The sequence below is a fragment of the Hemiscyllium ocellatum genome, chromosome 4, assembly GCF_020745735.1.
Source record: "Hemiscyllium ocellatum isolate sHemOce1 chromosome 4, sHemOce1.pat.X.cur, whole genome shotgun sequence".
In the NCBI taxonomy this organism is placed as follows: Eukaryota; Metazoa; Chordata; class Chondrichthyes; order Orectolobiformes; family Hemiscylliidae; genus Hemiscyllium; species Hemiscyllium ocellatum.
Window position 1 is genome coordinate 37,576,427 of NC_083404.1, and position 25,984 is coordinate 37,602,410.

General features: G+C 42.5%; 1 protein-coding gene across 7 annotated transcripts in view; it reads left to right on the forward strand.

Annotated features, from left to right (window-relative positions):
• Positions 1 to 25,984, forward strand: part of bbs9 (Bardet-Biedl syndrome 9) — a 562,903-nt gene that overhangs the window by 306 nt on the left and 536,613 nt on the right. For 6 of the 7 annotated variants that reach the window (XR_009643699.1, XM_060822956.1, XM_060822964.1 and 3 more), the window contains exons 1-3: positions 8,143 to 8,194; positions 11,201 to 11,323; positions 12,051 to 12,201. Coding sequence is in view for 6 of the 7 variants with exons in the window: in XM_060822956.1 (XP_060678939.1) it covers positions 11,218 to 11,323; positions 12,051 to 12,201 (257 nt within the window). In the remaining variant the exon portion in view is untranslated. Of the gene's footprint in view, positions 1 to 8,142; positions 8,195 to 11,200; positions 11,324 to 12,050; positions 12,202 to 25,984 lie in introns of those variants that run through there. The other variant, XM_060822953.1, reaches the window with a different exon arrangement.

Sequence of the window (25,984 nt, forward strand, 5' to 3'; positions counted from 1 at the left end):
CATCCGCAGCAAAAATAAAATCTTGCCACCCATTTTCATCTCCCATATTACCTGTCACTCTCTCTGTCTCTCTTCCATGAAGAAAACAGCCTACAAATGGACAAAAAGAGTCGAGGTGGATGGTGAGCTGCCCAATATTTGGTTCCTCACATTTTATTTGGAGAGGAGCCTGACTCTGACTACCCTGAGTCTCAAATCCCTTCATTGATACTGGAAGCTGCCCTTACTCTGCCAGGACAAAGACTTGACTGAGGAACACTGACAAACATAGCAAGGGTTTTTAGCTTTGTCTGCATTAAACAGCAAGGCAATGTGGCAGTACTGTGCACCGAAAAAGTGTCCTTGCTACAACATTACAGTGATAGCTGCAATTGCATCCTGAAGTGTAGTATTGAAGTTCAGAAGTATATTGTAAGTGGATTGGAGATGAACCATGATGGTTCTCAGCAACTGCCATTTCAGATTCCAATTTCTGTGAATATGGGTTGTGTGTGGCTGGTGCTAAATGAAATATGCCCTGAGATGATGTCTGGTGTCCAACATTGCAGCAAGCAGTGAATTGAAGTCACCAATTACTTGCTCTGACTTCCATGTCGAGAATTCTCGGTGCCAGCTTGCTTGTGTTTGGATTGAAAGTTGCATATTAATGAGATGAGATGTGCAGTTAATAAGATTATTAACAAGAAATCATCCCCTTTAACAGTCAGTTTTTAGCTGCCTAGTGAGAATCTCGCTTCAATGCTTGGAGTTTAGTTAAAAGATTCAGCGAGTTGTTCCAGGTATTGAGACAGTTTTTGCTGGTCCTTGTGCAAATCTGCCACATTTCTCACTGAAGCCCATGCAATTCAGGTGCAGCACCACACCCTCAACAGCATGTCATTAGCATTGTGTCTACTTTAGAGCATAATGAAAATGAAGACTGCTATATCTTTGCTAGCTTAAGTTCAAAAGAAAGTTATGAGAGGTGTAACAGTATTTAATATTGTGGTACTAAATTGTAAAAATCTCTATCATCTATTTAGCTCTCAAACTGATTTTCAACTGATAGAACTCTCCTGAAAATTGATGCAAGCCTGCAAATAGGATGTGCTGCTCTTGACCTTATGGAAGCTTGTGGTTTTTTTGACAGGAATTTTAAAAAAATGGAAGTCTTGCAGTGCAGTTGGACTATTCTGGTGTTTAGCACCAAGTGCACCTTTCTGTCCTGGGCCATACTTTAAGATAGTGCATTCCAACTTCTAATTCTTAAGTACATAAAGAAGTTTTCAAAATGTCATATTTGTTTATTTTGCCACTATTTTTACATGGACGTCCTTTGGTTATCAAACTTTGCAATAATAGGAACAATTCATCCTTATGAGACCTTACATGATTTTGAACATATCTATCAAATCTCCTTTAAATGTTTTCAAACTAAACAGAGCCACCTTCACCAATTTATCCACATAGCTGAAGGTCTCCAATTAAGTCTCCAATGCCTTTGCATCCTTCCTGAAATGTGGTATCTAGAAGTAATGCCAGACCTCCATTTGAGGCTGAACTGTAGAGATGTCCATGTTTCTAAAGCTTCCTACTGCTTCTGCTTTCCTTCTGTATAGTAATGATTTTATGGCTTTTATGTCTATTGTTTCATAATTTATTCAATAATTTAAGTTTAATTAAAACAAGTTGCTGTTAGAAATAATAAAGAATGGTTTCTCCACATTTTCGATTTTGCACATTGGCTAGGCCACAAATACTCTTGTCACCATTAAGATGGACAGGTGTCTCTAATAAAGTGGAATATTTGCAGATAAAAATCATTCTTTCCTCTAAATCGGGCTCAGCACTAAAACAAATGTTAAGTGTGAGATTTCTGGGGTGACACACTGTGGGAAACAGAACTCACTCACAAATCAGCCTGAGACAAAGCCTTGGAAACAAGAACAATTTATTACAGCCTTGCAAGTACCGGACGTTTCCGCAATCAAGCAGAAATGCACAAGAAAACAGAGCATGTTAGCATTCTTATTCAGTTTACAAGTCGCGGAATCATGCTTCCCTCTTCCTATCCTATCCATAGGCTGATTACCACACTTGTTTTTTTTCTCTAGTTATTTTCTCACCTGGCCATCCTGCTGTCCTTGTATGTCTGCATTCTTTGTTACAGCTTGTTCTTTTATCCAGTTTCTCTTATCATACTGTAAGTTTTATTGTGAAATGCCCCTGCTGCTTCTTTTTGTGGTCAGCTACAACCCTTCATAGTTATTTCCTAGCTTAAAACTATTTTCTTTAAAAGACCCTCTATATTCATTAAAGTCTTAGCCTTAAGTATGCTACACACTACAAGAATTCCGCGACCGTTTGTATAATGTTCCCCTTACCCCTCCTGCAGAAATTACATTTCTAACCTCCCATAATTCCCCTTTTTTCTTTTTCTCTAACTGTTGTTTCTGCACTTATTAAGTCTCCTTTAATTCATTTTCTTATGTTTTGCCCTCTTATGCCTTTTGGCGATGAGGTTCACAATCTTAGATTACATATTTGTGTTATTCGTCCCTCGAATTCTAGAAGCATTCTTTGACTTTCTCTTTGTTCCATATCACCTGCTGATTGTAAAAGCATCTGATGATTTATTTGGGTTCCTTCCCCAAGGGATGTCATCAGTTGTTTCATTACCCATTTTAGGACATTGAACCCTACCACCAGACCCACTAATATCAATAATCCATAGATAACTAGATTGACTAACCACCTTCCCCAACCAGTTAATCCCAATTCCCCCATTCCCATCCTTTTTCATTCCAGTACCGATTACCGGCCTCCCTTATCTTGGCGATTTTGACTCGCACATGTTTGGAGATATCAGTAATGTTAGAGGAGATCTCAGGTATGTACGTATAACATTCCTCTCCAATTAGTGCACAGGTACCACCCTTCTCTGCTAGAATATAATCCAGAGCCATCCTGTTCTGAAGGGTCGTTAGCCTAGTGGCAATCATTTCGGTCGTTATGGCTTCTACTTGAGATTGGGTTTTGGCCAACGCATCAGCAGTACTGTTGGCCAACTCTTCCAGGGAAGCTGCCAACTCTACTCCTGCTCTATTTCTACTCCTGCTCGAGTGGTCCCATACATACGTATCAAAGTCCAGAGGAGGCGATCTCCTTCAGTTACTTTCCGGGTTACTCGCCTTCCTCCCTGTTTTTTCCGAGGTATTTTTGGGGCTCTCTTTAACAGCCTCAAATGGGGAACTATATAGGCAAGGTAGCAGGAGCCACTCCAGCCTTTCTGACTTTGTGGTGTCTGAACTGGATGGTCCCAGCACCCATTCCCATGACATCCGCCACTCCAAATGTACTTCTCGCCGGGGGTAAATGGGTAGACCTTTACGCCACACACTCAATATGTCCCATTCAGTACTTGGGGAATGGTTGTGGGAGTAGCTTGGCTGGTGTAGACACAAGATGACTTTCCTAATCGGAAGGGTGCAGTATCATTCTGATTACAGGAAGAAGTGGTATTTACTGCTCCTTTCGGTGGGGAAACTCTAAGGTCATCGATAGTGCCCGTGGTTTTTGGGGGCTGGTCGAGGAACCATCCCGCAAAGTTGTAATTACCCCTTTCAAATCTCCACGTATGTATCATTTGAGCCCGAGTCAAATTGTTGTACATCGTACACTTCTTCTTTGGTAAGTGGTATTACCGGGAGAGGAATTCCGGATTCCCCATGGTGTGGGATCTCAGCACATAGCCAACAGTCGGTATGCCCCTTTAGTTTAGCATAATTCTGACATAAAGTGGTAAAATGATTTTTCCCACCCCCCCTTGACAGCTAGTGTTAATATTATCGTGACAACATAAAGCTGACCATTCATTTCAGCCCACAACCCTATCTGTCTATTCCCTAACCCTTTAAATATCAGGGAGGAGTGAGTCCATGCAACACTTACAATTATTTTGGGATACAGTTTTTTAAACCAATACTTAATAGTCTTTTATCTCAGTCCATTCTTTTTGCTCAGCTTGACTTTCAGAGGGTTGTCAGTAGGATGAGCTTGCCACCCTGCCGAAGGGGAAGGAGCGTCCACGGGGCCCTTAATCTAGTGTGATGACGCCACCCTTTTTCAGCAGATCGGACGGCTGTTTCAATAGTCAGGAGGAACGGTCCTTCCCAGCTTGGGTGCAGTTTGGTATCTTTCCAGGTTTTGATTAGGACCCAATCACCCGGTTGTATTCGATGTACAGCGAACTCAAGTGGAGGTGTCTGGGTCAACAGACCCTTCTTCCTAAGGACAGACAAAGAAGAGCCGAGCGCCACAATATAGTTCTTTAAAAACTTATCATTGAACTCTACAGTTGGTAATTGTCCTGTCATTTCCTTATCATTTCCTCTAATTAGGATTGGCTCAAAAATAGGCACCAAGAATTCCTTGCCTTTTACTCTGGAAACCCCGACATTCTTGTTAGTCAATTTAACACCGGTAGGTCTAAAACTTAGGGATGATCGTGCCACTCCCATGTCCACCAAAAATACTGCCTCCTCCCCTTCAGGTCCCACCTTTAAATTTATCAAGGGTTCCCAGTGGGTCTCAGGAGGAAAGAACCCCTGATTCCCCTAATCTTTATCTAAGGTCATTAGGGAAACGTCTTCCCTTTCTCGTGCTAATTCTGGGCATTCCCATTTAAAATGCCCCACTTTCCTGCAATGGTAACACCCTGCCTTTTGCCTCCTTTCCTGGGTATCTGACCCTTGTCTTTCGTGTCCTCCCCTACCCTTCCTGTTATCCCTTGATCCCATTCTCCTTTTTGTTATTTCTTCTACTGCCGCCACCATCATTTTGGCTTTCTGTTTCTGCTTCTCGTCTTCCCTTTTCACATACACTTTCTGTGCCTTACGTAACAGTTCTTCCATCTGTCTTTCACTCTATCCATCTAATTTCGTAGTTTTTTTTGTATGTCCGGCCATGACTTAGTTACAAATTGGACCTTTAAGAGACCCTGTGCTAACGGATTATCGGGATCCATTCCTGAATACTTCCTTGTGGCCTCCTTCAGCCTTTTAAGAAATGCAGAAAGGGGTTTCAGCCTTCTCTTGTTGTACTTCAAAGGCCTTAACAAAGTTTTGTGATCTAGGTGCCGCCTCTTTATTTCCTAATATTACCATTTCTTGTAGATCCCGCATTGACTCCCTATCTTCTCTATCATTATTTTCCCAATGAGGATCAACATTTGGGAATTTCTGTTCTGCTAGGGCCCCTTCTTCCCCAAATGGATGCTGCTTTTCCCATTCCTATAAAGCTGCTCTCCTAATCATACCTCGTTCTTCCCCTGAAAATAATGTTCCTAAAATTGCCATCAGTTCTCCCCAGATATATAAATTAGGTCCTAGGAATGATCTAATTGTTCGGCTAGTCCAACCGGATCCTCTATTAAACTTTTCATTTCCTTTTTAAAGACCCTAACTTCACTGCTAGTTAAGGGAGCATTTACATATCCGATTGTACCGTCCCCAGTCGGAACATCTCGTATTGGGACATAATTTTACATTTTCCATTATCTCTGCCCCTCCTTTACGTGTGGTGGCTCGAGTGATTCTGAGCCCCCTAGGTTCTGCATCTTTCAGTTCAGAGTCCGTTCCCTTTCCTGTGTCTGGACTCGGTTCTACTTTGGGAGCTGTAGGCTCATTCCGGGGAGTAGCATATGGAGGCGGCAAACACGTTAAGGGATCCCATTGTGGCTTCCCTTGTTCATTCTTTTTCTGTTCTTTCCCTGATTCCTCCGTATTCATGGGACATAATTTTACTCCAGCGCTCCCTATCCAACAAGCCGCATAATCGGACTCTTTTTGACTGTACGGTTCTTTTCGATTGACATATATATTAAGATCTTGACACAGCCAATCCTCATCAGACCCATATTTGGGCCAAAAAAATACCAGGCGCCTTAATACTTTCTCTAGTCCAGACAAAACAACAATAGTTTATCATTGTAGCCTTATCTTTCTTCCGCGTCCGGGAGTTGTATTCCCAATTACCCAACTTTCTCCCCAAAGAACTGTTGGGCAGGATATATCCCCTTTAACGTTATTTACAGATCAATCGTTACACAGGCAACTCCCCGTTCCTCCCATTGTTGCTAATTTAATTAATCTTAACGAGGTCTGGTGTCACCTTCTTCCGCACCCTCTTCAGGGTCCTGACTAGACACCTTACTCGTCCAATTAATCTGACCAATTATATGCTTTTTTTGAGACTTCAACTGTTCTTCATAAATCACTTTTATGTAATGATAAAAGGGATTAGTTAGAAACTGATAGTAAGGCAGTCATGACCTGTAAAAAGAACAGGAGTTAACATTTTATTTCATAATCTGTAAAATCCTTAACCTTAAAAGAAATCATGTTAAAATTTCCATAGCAGAAATCAGATTCAAAACAGTCCTGGATCTCAAGCTCCAGGGAACAAAGCACAAACATTCAATCACCAACAAACAAATGTGCATTCAAACCGAATCACAAAGGGTTAAACTTTCTACTAGCTGTACAGCTCTTTGCTCTCTCTCCCTCTCTCTCACACACACACACACACACACACACACACAGACATCACATCTCACAGACACTTTGAGCTTCCCGCAACGACTCCTCTAGCTTTTGAATATTCTTTTGGACGTCTGGCCATAAGATAGTTACGAAGTGCACCCTCAGTAGCCCTTCAGCTACTTGCCCTTCTGACACGGACTGTTTTCCATTGACATATGCTTTGTTTTATATATTGCAAAATTCCCCGTACTTTCATAAGTCCACACCAAGGCAATACTTAAAGATCTCTTTTCTTACCTTGGTCTGTGCACAGAGTTACCTGGTTGTTTTGGTGCACCCCGTCCTGCAGCAGTTCCTGCAGCAAATACCGCTGCCCCCGGTCGCTCGGATATATCCTTTAAGACCTTTCCCTACCTGGGTCTTGTGTACAAGAGTTGCCTGACCGAACCTGCCGCGTCTGCCCGCCTTGTTTCCAGGGTCTCCCAGTCCGGATTGTACTCGCCCAAACCGCGAACGACAAGCAAGGGAGTCAGAGATCACCGAAATTGGTGAGGTACACCTCCCCCATCGTCCCAAGAGTGTTGAGTGGTCCGAGTTTTGGATCCCGGACGAGCCCCCAATTGTGGGAAACAGAACCCACTCACAAATCAGCCTGAGACAAAGTCTTGGAAACAAGAACAATTTATTACAGCTTTGCAAGTACCGGACGCTTCTGCAATCAAGCAGAAATGCACACGAAAACAGAGCATGTTAGCATTCTTATTTAGTTTACAAGTTGTGGAATCATGCCTCCCTTTTCCCATCATATCATAAGCCGATTACCTCACTTGTTTTTTCTCTAGTTATTTTCTCATCTGGCCATCCTGCTGTCCTTGTATGTCTGCATTCTTTGTTTCTTGTTTGTTACAGCTTGTTCTTTTAGTATGCTACATGCTACAAGAAGTCCGTGACCATTTGTATAATGTTCCCCTTACCCCTCCTGCAGAAACTATATTTCTAACCTCCCACACACACTATAACCATTTTAACATATGATATCTCTATGACTACATAGAGTCACAGAAATATAAAGATTGGAAACATACCCTTCAATCCAACTCGTCCATGCTGACCAGATATCATAAATTAGTCGAGTCCTAGTTGCCACGCTTGGCCCATATCCCTCCAAACCCTTCCTATTCATATACCCATCCAGATGCCTTTTAAATGTTGTAATTGTACCAGCCTCTACCACTTCCTCTGAACAGCTCATTCCATACATGCACCACCCTCTGCGTGAAAAAGTTGACACTGAGGTCCCAGCATGAAGAGAATGGACGGTGTCTTAACTGCAAACAACAAATGCTTGAGATCACAACTGGTCAAGCAGCATTCATGGAGAGAGCAAGTTAACGTTTCCAATCTAGATGACTTCATTAGAGCTTGCGGAGCTATTGCTTCCAATTAAACCTGTTGGACTAAATCCTGGTGTTGTGTGATTTTTAACTTTGTACACCCCAGTCCAACACCGGCATCTCCAAATCAGGTCTTAAAGAAGTTTTGCAGAAACGCGGCAACAAAGAACTACACTTCCCATCAGACCTTGCTGCCAAGGCGCCAGGAACTTCCGTTCTTGCGCCGCCATCAGAGCGTCTCTCGCGGCGGCGCTATGACAACGGCGGAGCGGGCAGTGGGTAAGCGAGTGATCCTCGGGCCTTAGCGACCCTACACTCTCTGTTTCCTTCCTTCCGGAACGGAAACCTCTCTCCTTGGACCGGGCTGACCCTAGCAAGCCCAGTCTCCTGGCTGTCCCGATCGCCACCAACCCCTAGACTCAGAATCAGATTCCCCACTGGACCGAATCCCAACTCCCTCCCTCTGGATCGGGACATCTCTACACCGGGAACATGCTGTCCCCAAACCGATTCCATTTCCCATCCCAACCAGACCCCATCCTGCTTCTCTAACTCCAATCAGACCTATAACCACCTCCCCGATGCCCATGGCAGGAGGCTGCGATGGCCAGTGAATGTTATGCTTGCTCAGTGTGTGTGTGAATTTGCAGAGTCGAACCTGGGTGCAGGTTATTGAGTTCTTCTCACTCTTCGGCCCTTCGTTTCTGAGTAATAGAAGAGTTTCAAATTACTGATATATTCTTAACATCAGCTGAATGAAATGAGGTTGTGAACTAAGTTTCACGAGCATTCATCCTCTACTGTCATCTGCCGGGGCAGCATTCCACATTAATTCGAAACAATCCGAGGAGAGCCTCTGCTGCTTCATCTTCAGGCTGAGACTGCAAAGCTGATTTAGGCTGTACGTCAGTCCCCTTTATCCGAAGGGATAAGCTCAGCTGCTGTATATTTGTTGTCGCATGCAGCATTATTTAGGTTATATCTTCAAACCCACGCAAGTGATTTCGATGTTTGTTCTTTGAGGGAAATAACTATCTATGTTACAATCTGTAACATTTTGTAAACGTGGCAAAATGAGTTCTAAGCTCCTTTAAACCCTTGCTAATTTTGGAGTGGCATGGTTGGCTTAGTGGTTAGCACTGCTGCCTCATAGCACCAGGGTTCTAGGTTCGATTTCAGCCTCAGGTGACTGCCTGTGTGGAGTTTGCACATTCTCCCTGTGTCTGTGTCTGCCTGGGTTTCCTCCGTGTGCTCTGGTTTCCTCCCAAAGATGTGTGCAGGTCTAAATTGCCCATTAGTCAGAGAGGAATGGTTCTGGGTGGGTTACTCTTGTTGGGTTGAAGGGCCTGTTTCCACACTGTATGGAATCTCATGTGGAAAAGTACATTGCTAAAAATACATTGGAGGAACAAGGCACAGGCTGAAGAGGAAAACAACAGAGGTCGATCAATTCCAATCAGCCCTTGAGCATCATGCCAAGGGTAATGTCCAAGCTTAATCAATTACCTTCCCTCCATCATGGAGTCAGAAGTGGAAATGTTAGATTCTCCTGAGAAACTTGAAGCAGTCTGTGTCCAGAGGCAACAAAACTTAAGACAGCACCTAGGCTTGGGCTGATGAGTGTCAAGTAACAATCATGCCAAGCAATGACCATCTCCAATGGGAGTGAATGATGTTTAATAATGTTGATATCACTGAATCCCCTACAATCAGCTTCCTGAGGTTATTATCTAGCTATATAAATCCTGTGAGCACGCCAGATACTTGAAATTTTATGGCAAGTAATGCACCGCCTGTTTACCATCCACAAAACAATGCTTCTCACTTTCCGGAATGAGTACAACTTCAACAATATTCAAGAGGTTTGACACCATCAAGGATAAATCAGCCTTCTTGATTGGCATGCAAACCACCACCTTCAACATTTATTCCTTCCACCAAGAAACAGTGCCAGCAGTGTGTACCATCTGTAAAATGTATTGCAGTAACTCACTAAGGCTCTTGTAAATGCACCTTCCAAACTGCAATCTTAACCACCTAGCTGGAGAAGGACAGCAGGTACATGAGACCACTATTTGCAATTCTCCTCCAAGCCACATCATTCTGACCTGCAAATATAGCTTCATTCCTTCACTGTAATTGAATCAAAATTCTCAAACTCCGTTCCTAACAGCATTGTGGTTGTCCCTACATCCCAAGGATTACAGCAGCTCACCAACTTGTGCAGCCAATTATGAATACCATGCAATAAAAAAACTCCAATAAATGAATTTGGAAAAAAAAAGCCTCCAACATATTCATTCTGACTTGAATGGAAAAGACACACAAAGCTAATTTGAGTATTTACTACATTATCAATTTTGTTTCGTACCTTCATATTAATTTTCCCCTTGGTAAACTAGAGTAGGAAGGCTTTGCAGACCCTGCATGTCCCATTGAACACAGAACAGAAGAATGAAGGGTGTCTTCTGTGAAGGCAGGAGTTTTACTTAACCAGATCTCCAAGCAATAATGTCAAGTATTTGTGACAGGTAAATTAGTGAGATCTATGCCAGATTGTTCCTTTTTGATCCCCTTGTCAACTTCTGCAGACCCGGTTTGGCAGAAATGTCCTAAGGACTAATTTGGTGAATAGTAGTGTTCCAAGTCACTTGTGTTGATGGACATTAAAATCCAACACCCAAAATATATTTTGTGCCCGTTTTACTCTTTGTGCCTCTTCAAGAGTTGTGTGGTTCAGCAGGTAATGGGAGACAGGAGATGGCAATCAGCAAGAAGTATCTTTGCCCATGTTTAACTTGATGCTATGAGACTTCTTGGGGTCTGGAGTAGGTGTTGAGGACTCCCAGGCATTCTCTCCTAACAGTATACCTGGAGTATGGCATATCCAGTGATGGAAGAGTCTATTTAGGACATTGTCATCATCAGATCTTCAAATCAATGTTATGTTGTTGCAATAGGCTCTTTGGACAGCTCTTCCAATTTTGGCATACGTCTCCAAATGTTAATGAGGAAGGCTTTGCATCAATGAGTGGGAAGGTAAGTCCTTGTCATTTCTGTTGTCTAGGTCAATGCTTAGTGGATGTCTAGTTTTTTTTTGATTTTGAGATAGAATGTAGGGTGTTTTATTCTTTCATCTGAGGGTGCTGAATATTAATACAGGATGAGCAAACTAGGAGAGGGTCTTTACCTCGAGTGCTAATATTTAAATTCTAGTATCTTCTTGAGACTGTTGTGAAGACAGCATTGTGTGTCAGTAGTCTGAGCATTTCATTATTTTGGTAGTTTCAGGTTGAAGGAAGATGTCTTTGTTTAAAGCTCGAGACTGGTGGTCCACAGTTGTAGGAGAGCAGGAAGAATTTGATCAAGGATGCTTGTGTGTGGCTGATATTGACAACAGTGGAAATGGTAAGTATGATTGAGACCAACAACATTTCTTCCCCCGGCTTAATGAAATAATTTAGTTAGGCAGCCCAAAAAATGCATTCCTTAATTTTGATATTTATCAATTATAGAATTCATCATCAATGTCTTTTTACATAGGCCTTTAAGTTGTCATTGCATCCAGTAATTGCCACTGTCATGTTCCAACTCTCCCTTTCCCATATTGTTTATGATGAGTGGAGCAAACTGTAGGTGCTGTATCATAGCACATTGAATTTACAATCAGATCACATTTAATCTAGGCAATTCAAGAAAAATGTATATTGTGCTATGATGCTCCTAGTGTCCTGGAGAAATGATAGGTGAATGAAGCATCCAGATAAGCGCTGTCGCTTTTGAATTCTGAATTCACCTATCTAGATAAAAAAAAATGAAACAGCCACTTTATCTTAATGCCCTAATTAATGCTAATTAAGGGAACTGTACGTCAAGATTGGGTTAAACCTGTATGCTAAACAGCATCTGAAACCTTTGCAATATTTCACATCATTATTTCAACCTACAGGATGCTTGTGATTTTACATTGCCTCATCTTGGATAAATTGGATCTTGTAAATCCTAGGTCAAAAATAAATTGATTTTGCAAATTAATATGTCTTGTGATTGTAGAATTATTTGCAGATGTGTTTATACTTCATGATCTATTCAAACAAACAATGTCATTAAATTTATTCTTTTTCGTTGTTTCCAGACAAAATTATTGTTGGCAGTTATAAGGGAATTCTGCGTATCTATTCTCCACAGCCTGCTAAACCTGGAGCAGCACTTCATCCAGAAGAGTTAATCCTAGAGCTTCAACTGCAGGATCCAATATTGCAAGTAGAAGTTGGCAAATTTGTCTCGTAAGTTTAAAACAAAAGTAGATAAAAGCAATACTGAGAAATGGAATAGGTTAACTTGCCAACCATGAAGAGCAGTAGGTAGAATAGTTATTAAAACTGGTCATGAATATGGGGGAAGATTGGAATGAAAGGTTATTTTTCACGCTTACATTTGGTAATTGCACTACTTAGTGCCTATATTTTTGATGACTAGAAGGGAGACTATTATGCGCAGAATAACTGAGAGTGCATTTGCTGGGGAATGAGGTTAGGTTTCAGGGACTTATCTTAAGAAGCAGGGTTTCAGGGGTTGTGATAGGGGATATGGGTTGAGGGGGTTGTAGTGGTGATGGGAGTGAGAATATTGGTGTGTTGGTGATGGGAGTAAGATTTGGTACCAAATGTCGGGTGGTGTTATAGGGGATTGGCCGCGACTAGTTGGGTGTGGTGTGGCATACTATGGTGTGACTAGTTGGGTTTGGTGGAATGTTGGTGGGAGTGTGGGGCGAATGGTGACTGAGGGGTTGTGGTTGGGGCTTTGCATGCTAGTGCGTGGGCTGTGGATGTTGGGAGAATTTGTGGTGTTGGTGGGAAGTGGGAATATATGAGAGTGTCTGGTTTTGTGAGGGGAGGTGAGGTTGGTCAGTTGGTGTTACAGATTATAATTAATTGATCAATCCTGAAACAATGAACATAGAATGAGGCCATTCAGTCCACTGTTCTGTACTGTCTGAATTTTAAATATATCTGACTAATCCCATTTCCTTCCTCTTTCCCCCATGCACCTTTGACTTTGTTTTTCTTTCAAGTAGTTATTTTGGAAGTTACTTTTGAATCTGCTTTCACCATCTTTGCATATTTCAGATCACAGCCACTTACTTTTCTCAAGTCACTTGTCATTCTTTTGCAAATCATTATATATTTATTCCTCTTGTTACTGATCTTTAGAACAGTTGAAACAAACAAATTAAGAGCACAACTAAACCATTCAGCTTGTCAAGTTTGCCCTCTCATTCAATAAAATCATGGGTGATTGGTTGGTGTCTCAAATTTCACAATCCCGTCTCCACCCAGTAACCTTTGATTCCCTGACCTACAACACTCTCTGCCTTAACAAAATTTAATGACCCCAACTTCATTGCCTTCTGAGGCAGAGAAAGTAGCACAACTGTCTACAAATAATTCTCCTCATCTGTTTTAAAAGGGCAATCCCTAATTTTAAAACAGTGTCTCCTAGTTCTGGACTTAACCACAAGAAGAAACATGTTTTCCATGACCACTGAAATAACTCCACAGAAGCCATTTCCCAACACCAAATCTCCCAATATTTACATGTGCATAGTACTTGACACTGACCCAGCTTCTTCAGAGCCAGGTTTCAGAGTGAACAGAACCTCTGACATTTTTGTTAATACCTACCAGCCGGAATTCCCTGACTGGATCAGATTTATAGCCCCAATCAGAGAACTCATGTTCTATGAGGTCCACCTGGTAGACTTTGTTACAATCACTGCTTCCTTCTGCCCTCTCCCTCTAAGTTCAGGGTTATAGGCCTGTTCATAGGCCTGTAGCCTCTCCTGGGGCATTTTCGCACCAGGTCCTGTTCATAGAATTCCTACAGTATGGAAAGAGGCCTTTCAGCCCAACAAGTCGACACTGACCTTCCGAAGAGTAACCTAGCCAGACCTGTTCCTTTATCCTATTACTCAACATTTACCCCTGACCAATGCATCTAACCTACACATCTCTGAACACTATGGACAATTTGGCATGGCCAATTCATCTAACCTGCATGTCTTTGGACTGTGGGAGGAAACGGGAGTACTGGGAGGAAACCCACGCGGACAGGGAAGAATTTGCAAACTCCACACAGACAATTACCTGAGGCTAGAATCGAACTCGGGTCTCTGGCGCTGTGAGACAGCAGTGCTAACCGCTGAGCCACTGTGCTGCCCCACCAATTCTTCAACAGCCTTGGAAAAGGGCGGTGTGTACCATACACACCCCACCTCTTGCACCCAGAGTGGCTTGGAAAATATTCATCCTCTTCTGCAGGCGGTAAAGGCATTGAGGCTGCAATATCTGCCTATCCATCTCAGTCTCTGAGACTTCTTTGACGCAAAATAGAGGAGGAGAGCCCATGGGTTCTGACAGCCTTGCTGCTTGTTCTGAGGGGCCCGGTATGTTTTGTTCCTGCCCAATTTGTGAGTTTGCAGCTTTCGTGTGGTCCACATGCTTGTTTAGAACTGCTCATTTACCAAACTTTGTACATCATAGGATCTGACCTTGCCTCTTACCCATCCATAGTACCTGGCACTGGTCTGGCTTCCTCAGCCAGCTCTCAGAGTGTCCAGAATGTTTTACACTTCTGTTTATATCTGTCTGCCAAGGCTCCCTGATTGGATCAGGTTAACATACCCAGTCAGGGAACTCATATTCTATGAGGTCCACCTGGCTGACAATCACTACACCCACCTTATCAATTCCATTCAGGATTTTATACACTTCAATCAATCATTCCTCTTATTACTAAATTCCAGTGGAAATAAGCCCAATTCGTCCAGTCTAATTTCAAAAGTCAACCCATTATTTCCAGATACCAACCTAGTAAACTCTGAGCTGCCTCCAATTCATTTATATCCTTTCTTCAGTAAGACCAAAACTGCGCATTGTATTTGAGATGCAGCCTCACCAATCCTATAGAACTGAAGTGTAGGATCTTACTTTTATCCTCAATTTTTCTTGAAATAATTGATAACATTTAATTAGTCTTTTTGATCATGTTAATATCTGCATACTATTTTTGACTCAGCACTATAACACCTAAATCCTTCTGCACCTCTGAATTTTACAGCTGTTTTCCTTTTAAGTGATACTCTGCATTTTTGTTGTTCCTGCCAAAGTGAACAACTTCACATTTTCCCACATTATATTGCATCGTACAGATTTTTTGCCCACTTACTCAATTTATCTATATCCATCTGCACCCTCTTTACATCTTCTTTGCAAGGCATACCTACCTATTTATCTTGGCATCATCTGCAAAACTTTGAACTGAAATCATTCTGCTATACCAAATAATTTCACCCTCTGTATGTGCAGTTGAGAACTGGATTATTGATTAGGCATGAGACCATGTGGATCAATTTCTTGCTCAGTGCCATCGTGGAGGTGTACATTGATGGCAGTCACATGAAGGATGGAGTTGTACTGTAGTTGAAGTGTGTGCTAATGACAATGAGTGGGGAGGAACTACTTATTTTAACTGTGATTAAAAACTTCTCCATGAATTGAAACCTTAACTATAAATGTTTCTTCTAAGTTTGAAATGTGCTGAAAATGTGTTGCTGGTCAAAGCACAGCAGGCCAGGCAGCATCTCAGGAATAGAGAATTCGACGTTTCGAGCATAAGCCCTTCATCGTATTCCTGATGAAGGGCTTATGCTCGAAACGTCGAATTCTCTATTCCTGAGATGCTGCCTGGCCTGCTGTGCTTTGACCAGCAACACATTTTCAGCTCTGATCTCCAGCATCTGCAGACCTCATTTTTTACTCGAAGTTTGAAATGTGGCCTAAAATTGTTACAAGGAGTTTCAGTTTTTTTTGCTGTGTATAGCAGATACAGATAAACTGCAGTTCAGATTTTGAGAACTTTACATCACCATATCACCTGTCAGCCAGAGCAATCCAGTACAGGCAACTGCTCATTCACAGAATGATTTTAACCCTAAATTTTTCAAAGTTAAATATCGGCATGACATAATTTAATTCATGGATTGACAGTATTGGGCATAAAATAAATTCAGATATGTGGCATATGAAAAATTATTTTACACCCTCGATAAAGAGACTGCAATTGCTTCAGATTTGGGAATTCTATTTTGATATGTATAGGTTTTCTACTATTTCTGCTATTTATCATCTCATATATTGGAGAGTTGCTTATAGTCAGCCCTTCATCTTAAATGCCGTGCCTCTTGGATGATGTAATTACATAATTGTCAGCAGTAGACAATGTCTTCATAACATGCCTCAATATCCAGTAATATAATGGTGTACAAATATTAGCTTACCAAAATATAGGCTCAGACTTTTACAGCACAGAAAGCCACATGGCCAATCGTGTCCATGCCAGTCCACAAAGACCTGAGAATACTAATCCCCATTTTCTAGCTTTTGGTCCATCTAAATTCTGATTAGATGTTATGAAAGTTTCTGGCTTGATACCCTTTTAGGCAGTGAGTTCATGATTCTGAATCCCCTCTTTATGAATACACTTCTCGTGAATTCTCCTCTTAGCCTTTCACCTCCTACCTCAGATGCATGTCCTCTTGTTATTTATCCCTTTGCTAATGGAAAAAGTGCATCCTTATCCATCCTATCTGTGCTCCTCCATAATTTTATACATTTCTGTCAGGCCCTGTCCTAACCTTTGTTGCTCCAAGGAAAACAATACCAGCCCATACAATCATTCCTCCTAGTTCAGACCCTCCAGCCCAGGCAGCATCCTGGTAATCTGCTCTGCACCCTCCAGTGGGATTACATTCTTCTTATAATATGGTGACCAGAACTGCATGCAGTATCTCAGTTGTGGCCTAACTACTGTTTAATACAGTTCCAGCATAAGCTACTTGATCTTGAATTTTATGCCTCAGTTAATAAAAGTAGTGATTATTCAATTTATTGCCTTTAACTACCTATCTTGCTACCTTCAGAGATCTATGTATATGCACACCAAGGACTGTCTGATCTTCAGTACTTCCAAGAACCTATCATTAACAGTCTAATCACTTTCCAGTTAGCCATCCCCAAATACATTATCTCACATTATTCCATTTGCCAGTGCTCTGCCCACCTGAACAGTCCATTCATATCTTTCTGTAGTTTTATAATTATTCTCCTCACTATTTATTACCCTACAAATTTTTCTCCTAGCCATGAACTTCTTGATCATTTCTCTGCATTCAAGTTGAAATCATTAATGTACACCCCAAACAACAAGGGCCCTCGCATTGAGCCGTGCGGAATCCCACTGGAAATGGGCTTACAGCCGCAGAAACATCCCATCACCTTCACCCTCTGCTTCCTATCTCTTGGAGAACTTTGGACAATTTGCCAGTTCACCTTTAATCTCACTGGCTCTGATTTTCTTAACCAGTTTTCCATGGGGACTACCAAACGTCATGCTGAAGTCCATGTAGACCACGTTAAATTAATTCCCTCATGAACAATTCTAGTTACTTCCTCATAAAATTCAATCAAATTTGTCAAACGTAACTTTCCTTTACAAATTCGTGCTGACTATCCCTGATTAATCAGTGTCCCTCCAAGTGCAAGTGCCTTTCTGGCTTTCAGAATTCTTTCTGAGAACCTTCCCACCACTGAGTTTAGACAGACTGGTCTATAATTTCCTGGTTTTTTTCTTTCTCACTTTTTAATAATAATGCAATGTAGTCCTCCAGTCCTCTGGTATCCTGAGTCTGAAAATGTCTTTGAGGGCCCATGATAACTCCTTCCTTGGCTCCCTCAACAACCTCAGATACATCTCATTTGGGCCTATGGATCTATCCACTGTTTTAAGGCTGATAAACCCAGCAGTACCATCTCTCCCTCTCTCTCTCTTGCTCCTATTATTTCACAATCCACCATTCTGATGTCTGGACCTGTGTCGTCCTTTTCCATTGTGAAGACTGACATCGAGATCATTGAGGATTGTGTCTATGTCTTCTGGGCCCACATACATATTACTTCTAAGGTGATTTTGTTAAATTCATTTTTGGGATGTGGGCATGAATGGTTGGTTAGCATTTATTGCCCATCTGTACTTGCCCTTGAGAAGGTGGTCGTGAGCTGCCTTCTTGAATGGCTGCCATCCACTTGCTGTAGGTTGACCCACAATGCTATTAGGGAGGAATCGCGATATATTTCCAAGTCAGGAGAGTGAAAAACTTGGAGGAGAACTTGCATTTGGTGGTATACCCATGTATCTGCTGCCCTTGTCCTTCTAGATGGAAGTGGTTGTGTGTTTGAAAGGTGTTGTCAGAGGATCTTGGATGAATTTTTGCAGTGCATCTTGTAGATAGTGCACTCTGCTGCTTCTGACCATTAGTGGTGGAAAGAGTGGATGCTTGTGAATGTAGTGGCAATCAAGTGGGATGCTTTGTTCTGGACAATATCAAGCTTCTTGACTGTTTTTGGAGCTGCACCTATCCAGGAAAGTGAAGAGTATTCCATCACACTGCTGACTTGTGCCTTGTAGATGATGGACAGGCTTTGGGATGTTGGGTGGTCATGGAGTCATAGAGACATGGGAACAAACCTTTCAGTCCAACCAGTCCATACTGACCATAATACTAAACTAGTAAAAAGTGAGGTCTGCAGATGCTGGAGATCAGAGCTGAAAATGTGTTGCTGGTTAAAGTACAGCAGGTTAGGCAGCATCCAAGGAACAGGAAATTCGACGTTTCGGGCCAGAGCCCTTCATCAGGAATCCTGATGAAGGGCTCTGGCCCGAAACGTCGAATTTCCTGTTCCTTGGATGCTGCCTAACCTGCTGTGCTTTAATCAGCAACACATTTTCAGCACCCATAATACTAAACTAAACAAGTCCCACCTTCCTAAATATTTGCAAACATTTCTTATTCATATATTTATCCAAATGTTTTTTTTAAATGTTGCAATTGAACCTGAATCCACAACATCCTCTGGAAGTTCATTCCACTCATAAATCACTCTCTGTGTAAAAAAGATTGCGCCTCATGTCTTTTTAAAATCTTTTTACTCTCACCTTACAAGTGTGCCCCCTTGTCTTGAAATTCCCTACCTAGGGAGAGGACATCTTCCATTCACCTTATCTAGGAGGTCACTCCTCAACCTCCTACGCTGTTACAGTGAAAAATGTTCCAGTTTATCCATCCTCTCCATTCCTGGCAATATCCTGGTAAATCTTTTCTCCAGCTCCAGCCGCCTCCAGCTTAACAATATCTTTCCTATGACAGGACGACCAGAACTGAACATAGTTCTCACTAATGTCGTGTACAATCTCAACATGACGCCCCAACTCCTGTACTCCAAGGTTTGATCAGTGAAGACCAGTTGAACACCTTCTTAACCGCCCTGTCTACAAGTGATGTGAACTTCAAAGGATTATTTAACTGAACCCCTAGGTCCCTTCATTCTACAACATTACCCAAAGCCTGCTTTTAATTGTGTAAGGCCAGCCTTTTATTTTACCAAATTGCAATACTGTGCATTTATCTATATTAAACTCCATCTGCCTGTCTTCAGCCCATCGACCCAATTGACCAAGATCTCTTTCTAATCTTAGATAACCATCTTCACTGTCCACTATACCACCAATTTTGGTGTCATCGTCAAACTTGCTAACCATGCCTTCGATATTCTCATCTAGATAATGTATTTAAATGACAAACAAAAATAGACCCAGTATCAATCCCAGTGGCACACCATTGGTAATAGGCCTCCAATTCGAAAAACAACCCTTCAACATGACTTTCTGTCTCCTCCCATTAAACCAGTCTTATACCCAATTGGCAAGCTCTCTCTGAATACCATATGATTTAACTTTACTAATTAGTCTACTGTACAGAACCTTATCAAAGGCATTACTAAAATTCAAGTAAATAACATCTATCGCTCTGCTGTAATCAATCTTCTTGGTTACTTTCTCAAAAAACACAATCAAGTTTGTGAGACATGACTTCCCTTGCACAAAACCATGCTGATTTTCCCTAATCATTCCTTGCCCTCCAAATGCACATCAATCTTGTCTTTCAGAATCACCTCCAATACTGAAGTCACACTCACAGGTCTGTAGTTCCCAGGCTTCTCCTTGCATCCCTTCTTGAATAAAGGCACAACATTAGCCACTCTCCAGTCATGCAGCACCTCACCTGATGATACAAATATTTGTGTAAGGGGCCACCCAATTTCCTCTCTAACTTCCCACAATGTCCTGGAATACACTACATCAGGAGCCAGAGATTTATCCACCTTTATATTTTCTCAGACCTCCAGCACTTCATCTTCTGTAATGTAAACTGTTTTCAAAATATCAATATGTTTATTTCCCTGAGTTATCTTGCTTCTATTTTTTCTCCACTGTATAAACCGACATGAAATATTCACTTAATATCACTCACATTTCTTGAGTTTCAACACAACGATGACCTCTTTGTTCTTTAAGAGGCCTAACTCTCTCTCTGCATGAGTTACTTGCTGTGGTATTCCTAGCTTCTGACCTGCTATTGTAGCCATTGTTGTTATATGGTGCATCTAGTTGAGTTTCTGGTCAATGGTAATCCTCAGGATATTAATAGTGGGAGATTCAGTGATTGTAATACCATTGAATGTCAAGGGGAGAGGTGGTTAGTTAGATCGTCTCTTTTATAGTGATGGTCATAACCTGGCATTTGTGTGGTGTGAATGTTACTTGCCACTTGTCATTGTAAGCCTGGATATTGTCCAGATCTTGTTGCATTTGAACATGGAGTGCTTCAGTGTCTGAGGAATCACGAATATAGAACATAGAACATAGAAAAATACAGTGCAGTACAGGCCCTTCGGCCCTCGATGTTGCGCCAATCCAAGCCCACCTAACCTACACTAGCCCACTATCCTCCATAGCCTATCCAATGCCCATTTAAATGCCCATAAAGAGGGAGAGTCCACCACTGTTACTGGTAGGGCATTCCATGAACTCACGACTCGCTGACCCCTAACATCTGTCCTATACCTACCACCCCTTAATTTAAAGCTATGCCCCCTCGTAATATCCGACTCCATATGTGGAAAAAGGTTCTCATGGTCAACCCTATCTAAACCCCTAATCATCTTGTACACCTCTATCAAGTCACCCCTAAACCTTCTTTTCTCCAATGAAAACAGCCCCAAGTGCCTCAGCCTTTCCTCATACAATCTTCCTACCATACCAGGCAACATCCTGGTAAACCTCCTTTGCACCTGTTCCAGTGCCTCCACATCCTTCCTATAGTATGACGACCAAAACTGCACACAATACTCCAGATGCGGCTGCACCAGAGTCTTATACAACTACAACATGACCTCAGGACTCTGGAACTCAATTCCTTTACCAATAAAAGTCAGTATGCCATATGCCTTCTTCACAGCACTATTTACCTGGGTGACAACTTTCAGAGATCTGTGTACATGGACACCAAGATCCCTCTGCTCATCCACACTACCAAGTATCTGACCATTAGCCCAGTACTCCATCTTCTTGTTACTATAATGCTGAACATTGTGCTATCATTAACAACGTCCCTACTTCTGACCTTATGGTGGAGTGAAGATCATTGATGAAACAGCTGAAGATGGTTGGGCTTAGGACACTACCCTGCGGAAATATCCTAGAGCTGAGATGACTGACCTTCAACTACCACATCCATCTTCCTATGTGTCAAATTTAACACCAATCAGGGAGAGTTTGAACTGATACCCACTGATTCCAGTTTTGCAGGGCTCCTTGATGCCACACTCAGTCGAATGCAGCCTTGATGTCAAAGACTGTCACTCTCATCTCACCTCTGGAATTCAGCTCTTTTGTGCATAGTTGAACCAAAGCTGTAATAGGTCAGGAAAAACCCAAACTGGGCATTGCTGAGCAAGTATTGCTTGATAGCACTATTGATTGCACCTTCCATACTTTACTAATGATTAAAAGTAGACTGATGGGACAGTAATGGACTGGTTTGGATGTTTCCTGCTTTTTATGTACTGGACATACCTGGGCAATTTTCCACATTGTTGGATAGATGCCAGTGTTGTAACTGTATTAGAAGAGCTTGGTTAGGGGAGTGACAAGTCTGGAATGCAAGTCTTTAGTACTGTTGCTGGAATGTTGTCAAGGTCGTAGCATTTGCAGTATCAATTGACTCCACTAGTTTCTTAATATCACATGGATTAAATTGAATTGGCTGAAGACTAGTATCTGTAATGCTGGGTCTACTGGAAGAGGCCGAGATGAATCATCCACTCAGCAGTTCTGCCTGAAGCTTGCTGCGAATGTTTCAGCCTTATCTTTTGCGCTGATGTACTATTTCGTTACTGAGGATTTGTGGAGCCTCCTCCTCCTCCAGTGAGTTGTTTAATTGTCCACCACCATTCACAATTGGATGTGGCAGGACTGCAGAGCTTAGATCTGATGTATTAGTTATGGGATTGCTTAGCTCTGTCTCCCACTTGCTGCTTATGCTGTTTGGCATGCAAGTCATCCTATGTGGTAGTCTCACCAGGCTACCTCACTTTTAGGTATGACAAGTGCTGTTCCTGACTTTCACTAATGTGCTCTGCATTGAACCAACGTTGAACCAAGGTTCATCCCTTGATGGTAATGGTTGAGTGCGGGATGTACCAGGCCGTGAGTTCAGAGATTGTGTTGGAGTACAATTCTGCTTCTGTTGATGGTCCACAGTTCCTCTTGAATGTTGAGTTGCTAGATCTGTTTGAAGTCTATCCCATTTAGCATGGTGGTAGTGTCACACACCAAGATGGACGTTATTCTCAATGTGAAGTCAACTTCGTCTCCAGAATGACTGTGTGGTGGGCACTCACTGAAACTATCATAGACAAATTATCAGCAGCCAGCAGATTGTTAAGGATGAGGTCAAGTACATGTTTCCCTCCTGTTGGTTTCCTCATTACCTGCTGCTGATCCAGCCGTTTCCTTTAGGACCTGAGCACCTTGGTCAGTAGTACTACTGCTGAGCCACTCTTGGTAGTGGACATTGAAATCCTCCATCCAGAGTACATTTTGTGCCCTTGCTATCCTCAGTTCTTCCTCCAAATGTTGTTCAACATGGAGGAGTACCAATTCATCAGCGGAGGGAGTATGGTACATGGTCATTAGTAGGAGATTTCCTTGTCAGTGTTTAATGTGAAGCCATGAGACCTCATGAGGTCCAGAGTCAATGTTGAGGACTCCCAAGATAACTCCCTTTCGACTGTATACCACTGTACCACCACCTTTGCCGGGTCTGTCCTGCTGCTGGGACAGGACATTTCCAGGAATGGTGTTAGTGGTGTCTGGGACATTACTTGTAAAGTATGATACCGTGAATATGACTGTGTTAACCCTGTTGCTTGACTGGTCTCTGAGACAGCTCTCCCAATTTTGGCACTAGCCACCAAATGTTAGTAAGAAGGACCTTGTAGTGTCTTTCCTGGTGCCCAGGTCGATGCCAGGTGATCTGTCAGTTTCATTTCTTTGAGACTTTTGGTACACCTGAGTGTCTTGCTAGGCCATTTCAGAGGGCAGTTGCTGAGGGTCTGGAGTCACATGTAGTCCTGTCCAAATTTCCATCCTTGGAGGACATTAGTGAACCAGGTGGGTTTTTCCGACCATTATGGTTTCATAGTCATCAGTAGATGCTTAATTCCAGATTTATAAAAGATATTGAATTCCAATTCCACTGTCTGCCTTGGCGGGATTTGAATCAGGGTCCCTAGAATATTAGCTGAGTGTCTGGATTAGTAATCTAGCGAGAGTACTACGAGGCCATCACCTGCCATTTAATAAGCCCTGCTCTTTCACTAGTTATTCTCTTGCTCTTTATATAATTAAAAAATATTGTTTTTTTAAATTTTGTTCCCTAATACTTCCTCATGTGTTGTCTTTGCTTTCCTAATTTCCTTTCTAAATTCTTCTATGTACTTTGTACATTTCTCTAGGGATTCTAATATGTTAGTATCTGTCATAAGCTTCTCTTTCTTAACCTCCTTTTTATGCCCCTTAACGTCCAGAGTTCTGTAGGCTTGTTCCCATTGTCTTTACAGGAACATACTTGCCTTGCTTGCTATTTCCTCCTTGAATACCTCTCATTGTTGTGACACCATTCCATTTGCAAGGAGCTACTACCAGTCCACTTATGCCAAATTGTAGCTTAACCTAATAAAATTAGTCTTTCCCCCATTTCAAGCATTTATTCTTTATCCTTTTCCATAACTGTCCTAACCATAACTGAGTTATGGACAATATCTCCAAAATGCTCCTCTACTGATATGTCTCCCACCTGCTTGGGCTCATTTCTGAATTTTAGGTCTAGAACTTTTTTAAACTAAAAATTTAAAAAGTTTTTTTTTAAAAAAACGCCGGGTAGACCCGGAGGCTTGTGTTGCTAGGTTACCTGGGTAGGGTTTTTTCTCTATTTAAACGCGCAGGCGAGTAACCCGAGGCACTTCGGCAGAAGAGCCTCCCACCCGCCCTCCTCCTCTAACCTAAATAATAAGACCCGTTGCGGCAAGCAGGTAAGTGCTGCGTTTTGCTTGTTTGGTTTCTTTACATTTAGTTTTTTTCTTAAAGAAAGCTAGCTTTTTAGAGGGATGGCAGTGCAGGCAGTGCAATGTTCCTCTTGCAACATGTATGAGGTAAGGGAAGCCATTGGCGTCCCTGCTGAGTACACTTGCAAGAAGTGCACCCATCTCCAGCTCCTCCAAGCCCGTGTTAGGGAACTGGAGCTGGATTTGGATGAACTGCGGATCATTCGGGAGGCAGAGAGGGTCATAGATCAGAGCTTTAGGGAAGTAGTTACTCCGAAAGTTCAAGACAGATGGGTGACAGTGAGGGGGAGTGGGAGGAGGAAGTCAGTGCAGGGACCCCCTGCGGTCATTCCCCTCAAGAACAAGTATACCGTTTTGGACACTTGTGGGGGGGATGACTTACCAGGGGCAAGCAACGAGGTTCAGGCCTCTGGCACGGAGCCTGGCCCCGTTGCTCAGAAGGGAAGGGTGGAGAAAGGTAGAGCGATAGTTCTTGGGGACTCGATAGTGAGGGGTACAGACAGACGGTTTTGTGGGGGCGACAGTGACTCACGTTTGGTATGTTGCCTCCCAGGTGCAAGGGTACGTGATGTCGCTGATCGTGTTTTCCGGGTCCTTAAGGGGGAGGGGGAGCAGCCCCAGATCGTGGTCCACGTTGGCACCAACGATATAGGTAGGAAGAGGGGTGAGGATGTCAGACAGGCTTTCAGGGAGCTAGGTTGGAAGCTCAGAGTTAGAACAAACAGAGTTGTAGTCTCTGGTTTGTTACCCGTGCCACGTGATAGAAAGTCGAGGAATAGGGAGAGAGAGCAGTTAAATGCGTGGCTACAGCGATGGTGCAGGAGGGAGGGATTCCGGTTTCTGGACAACTGGGGTTCTTTCTGGGGAAGGTGGGACCTCTATAAAAAGGATGGTCTACACCTGAACCTGAGGGGCACCAGTATCCTTGGAGGGAGGTTTGCTAGTGCTCTTTGGGAGGGTTTAAACTAACTCCGCCGGGGCATGGGAACCTGGACTGTAGCTTTAGGGTACAGGACCTTGAGTGTAGGGAGGTTATGAATAATGCAGCGATCTCGAAGGAGGGTGCCTGTAAACAGAACGGTGGACTGAAATGTGTATACTTCAATGCCAGAAGTATAAGAAATAAGGTAGGTGAACTTGCAGCGTGGGTTGGTACCTGGGACTTCGATGTTGTGGCCATTACAGAGACGTGGGTAGAACAGGGACAAGAATGGCTGTTGCAGGTTCCAGGGTTTAAATGTTTTAGTAGGATCAGACATGGGGGTAAAAAAGGGGGAGGTGTGGCATTACTTGTCAAAGATAGTATTACAGCAGTGGAATGGACGATGGAAGAGGACTTGCCATCTGAGGTAGTTTGGGCTGAGGTTAGAAATAGGAAAGGTGAGGTCACCCTGTTAGGTGTTTTCTACAGACCTCCTAATAGTCCTAGAGAAGTAGAGGATAATATTGCGAGGATGATTCAGGAAAAGAGTGAAGGTAGCAGGGT